The sequence below is a fragment of the Octopus bimaculoides genome, chromosome 20, assembly GCF_001194135.2.
Source record: "Octopus bimaculoides isolate UCB-OBI-ISO-001 chromosome 20, ASM119413v2, whole genome shotgun sequence".
Classification (NCBI taxonomy): domain Eukaryota; kingdom Metazoa; phylum Mollusca; class Cephalopoda; order Octopoda; family Octopodidae; genus Octopus; species Octopus bimaculoides.
In genome coordinates this window covers 1,827,512-1,836,021 of record NC_069000.1, presented here as the reverse complement: position 1 = coordinate 1,836,021, position 8,510 = coordinate 1,827,512, and the positions used below count along the sequence as shown (strand labels likewise).

The following is an 8,510-nucleotide window of genomic DNA, read 5'->3' as shown; positions in this document are numbered from 1 at the left end:
GTGTGTGTGTGTGTGTGTGTGTGTGTGTGTGTGTGCGTGTGTATATAGTGTTGACAGTGACATCGATGTTTCGGTCAGCTAAGCCATTATCGAGTCTGACAATGACATAGCTGGCCGAAACTATGTGTGTGTATACATGCATGTATGTATGTATGTATGTATGTATGTGGTATAAGCTGTATTTCAAATACTAATAGCATTAGGAATGTTGACAGGGTCTAAAACATTGTAAGCCTTTGCCAGGGTCTTATTCCTTTTTCTGATATTGTCACTGATAGCTTTCAGGTTTATCTGGAATCTAAAAAAAAAACACAGAGAGAAAATATGAATTAAAATGTAATATTAGTTTTACAGAAATAATTTATTTACAATCAGTTTTAAAGTTATTAAGATTATTATTATCATTATCATTATTACTGAGTGAGGGAGCAATGTGTGTCATTGAAGTGACAGTGGGGTACAAATATACGAAGCCTCCCAGTATACCCATCAGGACTACCCGTCTGATAAGGATGCACCGAGCACATGCACACAACCATGTGTGTGCGACATAGGGGTCTCATATCAAGATCAACAGCGCATGACCTAGTTAGAATTTTATTCAGGTCGAGTAGCCCATCCCGCTCAAAAGATCATCGAATAAGGGTTGTTTAAAGATGATGAACAAAACATCCATGTTTCCAAAGGTGAATTATCGAAACCCCAAAGAATTCCTCTCAACACATGGCTATGATGCTCCCTCACTGCTTCTGCTCGTGATCAGAGATGCACATATTGTGAACCACCAAGGGACATGCTCAACTAGTTAAGGTCAAACAACTGACAAGCAAATCTGTAGTATTGAGCAGAATATTTACTGTAGCCCGTCTTTTATACCAAGACAAAACAGTGTACATGATAACACTTTCAATCAGTTAAGATCAGAAGCCATGAGGGCCACACAGACTGGTATTGCACCAGGGAATTGAGAGTCACTGCCTGGTATTGTTTCAGGGCATTAAGAGTCACTTCCTGGTATTGCATCAGAGCATTGAGAGTCACTTCCTGGTATTACATCAGAGCATTGAGAGTCACTTCCTGGTATTGCATCAGAGCATTGAGAGTCACTTCCTGGTATTGCATCAGAGCATTGAGAGTCACTTCCTGGTATTGCATCAGGGCATTGAGAGACACTGCCTGTTATTGCATCATTATAATTATTTTTATGATCATTATTATTAATATTATTATTACTATTACTATTATTATTACTATAACTATTATCATTATCATAATTATTATTATCATTATCATAATTATTATTATTATACTTACTTTTTGACACATGGAACTGCTTTCGGATCATAGATATATTGCGTTTCAAAATCCCCTAAAGATTTGGTTGTCTTCGCACTCAATAAGCTTGTAATTGCCATAACATCTAAAGTCGTAGCTTTATCGGGCAGGGCTGCAATGAGATCTTCCTCTTGTCGTGGATTCTAATGTATTGAACGATGAAAAGAAAAGAGAAAAAAGAATATTTTTTTTTACTAATTTAATGATACCATCCCAGGTATTTCAATCAATAAATTATAAGAAATTTCTACGAAGCAGAAAAGGAAAATTGCCAATGTTTTGGATATTACTTCGTACCAATGTATAACCACCATAGATTCTACAGATTCTAGATTTTAATACAAATATTATATCTTGTTAGGATATATGGAAATAGTTCTGTATTGCTCTGACACGTTGTGCTCATTTCTTGACAGTCTATAACTTGATGAAATACGAATACGAAATCAAATAAATACTGAGGTATGTATATTATTGTATTTTACAAAAGAGCAGTACTTACTTTGTCTTTTAACAATGGAGTCCTTATCATTGATGGATAATTTGCAGGAAATGCATATTCTTCATACTGAAGGAAGTTGGCGTGTGCATGTGACACACTACAGGTAAAAAGGACAGTAGTTATAAACAATTTTAATTCTTCTTTTGAAGGTATATGACCTTTACCATCCTTTATTGGTAAGCCCTTTATAAAAGATAAATAAATTTATTAGAATCGATAACGAAAAAGAATAAAGAAAAAAACACACTCCATAAATGTCTTTTTATCTGTAATTAATTTCCATCTATAAAAAATGCCTCGCTTCATAGAATGTTTAATGAACTTTGACTTTTTTTTTTTACCTCAGGTTATGTCATGCTGATGGTTTCAAATAAGAATAAAATGGTGCTATTACAGAGAGACTTTACAACTAGAAATTTCAACATCTTTGTAATGAGTAAGAGCAAAACAATATTAAATATGGACATTGTATGCGTCTTCTTTCTTGGTCTTCGATTTAAAATTCAAACTTCTACTTGTACCATGTATGGTCTAGAAGAGATTATCTCCCTTATTTATTTCTAATTCTTGAGTCTTCTCTTTGTCCATTCCTTTTATCTTTTCCACCTCTCACGATTCAGTAATCGTTGTTCGAGCTCCATGAGAGTTATCCACCAAAACACACCAAATTCCATTTCGGTAATAAAATAAAGAGACCCTTGATATTATATAGCTGGTAACACTCGTCTCCTGGATTATCCATTACACACATTTTACGAAGAAAGTTAGTAACACGGCTATTTGTATAGACTGGGTTGGTGCATAATTATTGCGGCTTTTTTTTTTCAACAAATTTTATTCAACAAAAACAATAACATATAACAAACACATCTTTAAATGAATATTCCGGAGCCTATTACTGCTTCCATTTGCTTGGCAGACGGTCAGACCGTCATTTAAAGATGTTTTTTGTTAAATATTATTATTGTCTGTGTTGAATAAAAGCTAGTCAGTAACACAGCAGACCTGTGCCAGAATAGATATCTAATCTTCAAGACAAATGACTTGTTCTATGACGCATGCGTTAAATCATCAGATAAACAATGAGGAAGTCAAGCAAACGCTACGAACACGTGCACACATACGAACGCAAATGGCACACACATGTACACAATACCACCCCGCTCCCACACACACAACAACTTGTCTTCTCTGTGTGTGTGAGAGAGAGAGAGAGTGCGGCAATATCGTTTATGTGTCTATCTCTATATACTCGAGGCAGCAGCGTTCGCTTGAATCTCTCCCTCCCCTCTCACTCACTCTCTCCCTCTCCTGCTCTCTCCCTCTCCTGCTCTCTCTCTATATATATATTCCTCTCTTTCGCTCTCGCTCGTTCTCTCTCTCAAACACACACACACACACTTACCAACCCTTTTCCACAACGCGACCGACATTTTATTCCACAGCAAGCTACCGTTAACATTCTAATAGATTATCCTAAAGCGTTCCATTCACAGGATTTGAGTGTTTCCAAACTTTTCATCATCAGAGATAATCATAAGGTGGCTCAATGCAATGATTAAGTAAAAACAAAATATCAGGCTGAGCTTAATATTGCTTGGCCGAGAGTGCAACGGAGAGAACTCCAAACGTCTGAACCTACAGCCTGCATCAATAAAGTCGTCCGAGCGCTGTAACAGCTGATCTGCTGCACAAAATCTCGACATAAAAATCATCAGATATAACAGTTACGAGGGGCTTCTGAGCAGTTCACGGCTTTGGGTAAAAGAAAATACAGGAGGGTCAGTTAATTATGATTTCATTCAACATATTCCCCTCTCAGATTCACACAGTTATTGCAGCGGTCCTTCAGGTTTTCTAAGCCCTACAAAAGAACTCGGAATGTTGGGCTGCCATACAGGCCTTTCGTAATACCCTTAAAGCCAAGAACTTCTCAATACCCTCTGGTATATGTATAAATATACAAGGATTGCTGGAAAGTTCCTGGCGTGGTTAAGATGTTTGACTTGTGATGCTCTCTCTCTCTCTCTCTCTCTCACATCCTGGATGAAACGATACGCTTAGTGATGGGCGATGGAGCTGTAAGGATGTTCTTGTAACTAGACAAGCACTTAAAACAATTAGCGAAAGCATGGTACATGCTGCCATACTCGCTCGAGGGTTTGATGGTTGGCTCTACTTTGTACGGCTGAAAAACACTAAACTTTCATGGCTGAAATACTTTTATAATTAGTCCGTTCTATCATGGCTGACAAGCGATGAAACAAACGCAACAATTACCTTTATACCGATGCCGCCATCTTCAGGTTTTGGTTCCTTTGATATACATTCAGCCCAGTTTTGTAATTCCCAATCTTCAATAACATCACTGTCAGCTTCTGCAATTATAATTATTAGTGCAATTAGTAATATACTTTATAACAATAGGGGGAAAATAAGAATAAAATAAAACGATTTGGAGATAGATTTTGCGCATCAACTGTCCTGGATTTCCGTCAGTTACGGCGAAGACGAGTGTTCCAATTGACCTGATCAACGAAACCACCTGCTCATGAAGTTAACGTGCAAATGGTTGAGCTGAATATCTCTAGCCAGTAAAATATATATATACATAAGCGAACACATACACACACCGGAAATTTCACGGACGACCACAACAATGTCAACGACACGATTTAAAACGACATCAGCAGCGGCGGTGACAGTGATGGTAATAACAACAATAACAACAATAACAACAATAACAACAATAACAACAACTATCACCGTGGGTAAACACACATACACAGAGGAATACAGGAACTGTACCATATTTTCAGGCCTTAGGACAGCAGCAGCACAAAGGAGTGAGAGGATGGGGCTGCTGAGGGGAAGGCCACGCTGTTGCTAAAAACTATGACACACACACAAACACAAACAAGGACGCAAACGCATGCGTTCATAAGGAAACGCACCTTAGAAGAACAGAATGGAATAAGTGGAGCAAGAACAGACAAGAAAGACGAAAAGTGTCGCTGAAGAGGTCACAGATGTGTGACGAAAGATTTCCGGACAATGGACATGAGTTAGAATAGGAACAGTAATAAATGAGTGAAGAAGAAATAAATAGTGCGTGTGTTTATTTGGCCCCAAAAAATGACCATCTCGAAAAACAACAATGTGTGTGTGTGTGTGTGTGTGTGTGTGTGTGTGTGTGTGTGTGTGTGTGTGTGTGTGTGTGTGTGTGTGTGTGTGTGTGTGTGTGTGTGTGTGTGTGTGTGTGTATTAGAAAAACATACTCACCGTAGTAGACATCTATATAGTTGGAAACATACTTCAGTATACAATTATACAAGGCAAGAGAATCGTCTCTGAAATAGTATTTGGGTAATACTTTGGGGTCATCAACCTGAAACGAAAGACAAGCGTATCCACTGAGCATATTTTAGGTCGTTTGATTCGTGTTGATATCTCCCTTAACCTACACATATCTCTTTATTCACACTTATATTCGTTCGTTCTATGCACGTTTTCCAGGCTATTATCGATCATAAGAATACTTATTATTGAGACGTTCTTTACAGCCGGATGCCCTTCGTGTTGCTAACCCTTATGTTTTAAAGTAAGAGACATTTTAATTCCACGGGTTTTCGAAAAACGGGAATTGCGGAGTATTCGTTTACAGTGGATGGTGATAAACTTCACCGTTTGTATTTGAGCTTTTGTCTATGAATGTATGCATTCATAGACAAAAGATTTAAACTAGCATCAGTGACATACGGGCAATGTTGTTTGTTTCAAATCCGCGGTAAAAAAAAAAAAAAACGACATGTATAGGCCTGAGAAAATATTAGCTTGCTTAGAAACTTAGAGAAAAATGGTAGACAGGCGACAATGGGATTTACGGGGAAAACAAAGAAAAGAACACAACGGACGTAGTCAAGCTCAAATTCTCATCAGTTTTCCACCAAGTATCATTACAATTTCGATACTTTGCGATGATGTCGTTCAGTTTGGCAGTGTCAGAAAGATACACTGAATTGGTTTCTGAAGAAATCCAGTTTAATTACACACGTAGCGTTGGATAAAAATCTATGTCACTAATTTATAAATGCATTATACACACATAAACCATAAACTCGAGGTGACGTGAGCTTTGTGAGAAAATTGGACTTTTGAAAACAACATTGAGACTTTATATTCGATTTAATTGCATTCAATAATTCTCCGGTTGCTAATAACTTGATTTATTTGTTCGTTTATACAATACATTCATAAATATAATCCATCAATGCTGACATCATGTGACTACCAAATAAACTGGCTTTTACAGACAGACAGACAGACAGACAGACAGACAGACACACGCACTCGTGCGCGCGCGCACATACATAGACAGATACACACATACATGCATGAAGACAGACAGACAGATACACACTCTCATATACGCACAGAGACAGACACACATGCATACACACAAACATATATCCATACAGACACACACGCACACACACATACACATATACACATACAAGACAGACACACATGCAGAGACAAATACACACACATGAACACACACATATACACACACACACACACTCATATACACACACATATAGAGACAGACACACATACACACACATACGCGCAGAGACAGGCACACACGTACACACAGAGACAGACACACACACACACACATACACAATGGGTTGACGCTTACTGTCAATACAATTACATCTGAAATATTTCTGGTTTTATAAAGATAATACCTTAATACCAAAAATAATTTATTTTTTCAGACTGAAAAACTCCCAACCGGAATAATCGATAACTCAATATCGATTTATTTGCCTAAAATTCTGATGTCATATCTTGTCAGTTCAGTTACTTAATTTCAAGAATACATTTATGCTCGTTTATCACGGGTGTCTGGATCCAAAAAATGTCGCCATATTAAATGAATCTGAGAAATGAATAAAAGAGTATGTCGGGAAAATGTGTTTCGTTCCCAGACTCCAAACTGTTCAGACTACTGCGGATGATCGTTGGGGCACGTGTTTGGGGTCCCGACCCCTGATAAGCATAACACACAGTTAACAATTAAGCTTGCTATGTTATCCTGGATCAGTGATGAATGAATCAGCGATAAAGGAGGATAAATGTATTTCTACAGGTGTAAGCAGGAGCACCATATGCCTGACGAGTGTCTCATAAGTTTGCAGTCCTGACGAAGTCTTTCAACTTCTCTTCCATCAGTACGACCCTAGAGTTGAATAGGTTTCCTTGGAATGATTTAATAAGAACCAATTGAAGAGAAAATATTTAAATGGTATCCCATTTGCCCAATATATTACAAAGGTTAGCTATATATTAAGAGAATTACTTACTTTTCTTCTGGCAAATTCTTTCGGAAGATTTCCATCGATTGAAAAATCCCAAAGTTGTACACTAAAAAAATATATATATAAATGTGTAACAGTGAAACTATTGATAACCAATAGAAACTTATGTTTGTATCTATAGATCTAAGCAGATGTTTACTGATGGGATTAAAAAGTTTGCTTGAAGCTTCGGGTTCGATCGTGCTGTGCGACAGCTTGGGTAAGCGTCTTTTACCACTGACTGCGGTCCACTAACCAAAACTGCTATTTCTAGGAGATCGAGTGACCGCATAAAGGATTTCGCATTATTTCTGTTATGTTCTTGTCAGTCTGAACAGCCTCGCTCTGATCGGTTTCTTTCTCCTGCAACATTTTTCTTGCATCACCCATTCCTGCCATCGCTTATTTTTACTAACCCCAGTTTATTTATCCATCAATACCAGTTGATGTTTCATTTCTCTCCTCCCTCCCTCTCTCTCTCTCTCCCTCTTCGTTACAATATTAGCGTCGTAATTCGTACAAATATCAGCTTTGTTACGATAAAAACGTCGACTGGCAGCTTTCCTACGATACAAGCTCAGAAATCCTCCTGATTCTGAGTAACATTAACTGAAACCTACCCAATGTCAGTGGTAAGGTTTCCTTTTATAACGCTGAGTATTATTATAATGCATTAGAAAACAGCGGTTTCGTAGACAAGGCTCATCAAATTAATATGATATTTCTGAAATGGATATCAACATTAAAAAGTTTCTCAGTTATAATTATTAACCGATTTGAACCTTGCTTTCTCAATTTTGAGCATAAATTTATTGCCTGTTGCAGTTTTCAAAAATCGTAAAAAGATTAGCAATGAGAAATTCTTGTGACGTTTTGTGAAACTTCAACTCCCCACCACACACACACACACATAATGTAGAAGTGAACTTACCCTTTATATATCAGTTGAAACATTCCCTCTATTCCAATGGTCATCGTCTTGTCAACCCAGCCGCCAGGCGACACCAGCTTTTTGAATCCTCGGCTAAAATTACAAATTGTTCATCGCTTTTAAAATGTCAATCCAATATTTATTACATAAATTTTTTTCTATCTTCTTGCTCTGTTAAAGTATTTGAGAAAAATTACATCAATGTGTCCAACTGGTTAAAATTCTATTTATTCATTTGTGCAGCTGAAGATGGCACTGCATTTAAATTGATGTAATGATTGCATTGTTCAATTAAATGGAGCCACTTGAAACGGTCGTACTGCATCACTACTTGATATCCTGTTGCTTATTTTGATTATATATATATATATATATATAT

General features: G+C 37.3%; 1 protein-coding gene across 3 annotated transcripts in view; it reads right to left on the bottom strand.

Moving 5' to 3' along the window:
• Nucleotides 1-6: 6 nt before the first annotated feature.
• LOC106867443 (arachidonate 12-lipoxygenase, 12R-type) overlaps nucleotides 7-8,510 on the bottom strand; it is a 38,990-nt gene continuing 30,486 nt past the window's right edge. For all 3 annotated transcript variants that reach the window (XM_014912320.2, XM_014912319.2, XM_052975038.1), the window contains 7 exons: nucleotides 8,132-8,224; nucleotides 7,207-7,267; nucleotides 5,120-5,225; nucleotides 4,118-4,215; nucleotides 1,838-2,020; nucleotides 1,315-1,478; nucleotides 7-298 (listed from right to left, as the gene is read on the bottom strand). In XM_014912320.2, coding sequence (XP_014767806.1) covers nucleotides 184-298; nucleotides 1,315-1,478; nucleotides 1,838-2,020; nucleotides 4,118-4,215; nucleotides 5,120-5,225; nucleotides 7,207-7,267; nucleotides 8,132-8,224 — 820 coding nt within the window. In that variant the 3' untranslated portion in view covers nucleotides 7-183. The remainder of the gene's footprint in view (nucleotides 299-1,314; nucleotides 1,479-1,837; nucleotides 2,021-4,117; nucleotides 4,216-5,119; nucleotides 5,226-7,206; nucleotides 7,268-8,131; nucleotides 8,225-8,510) is intronic.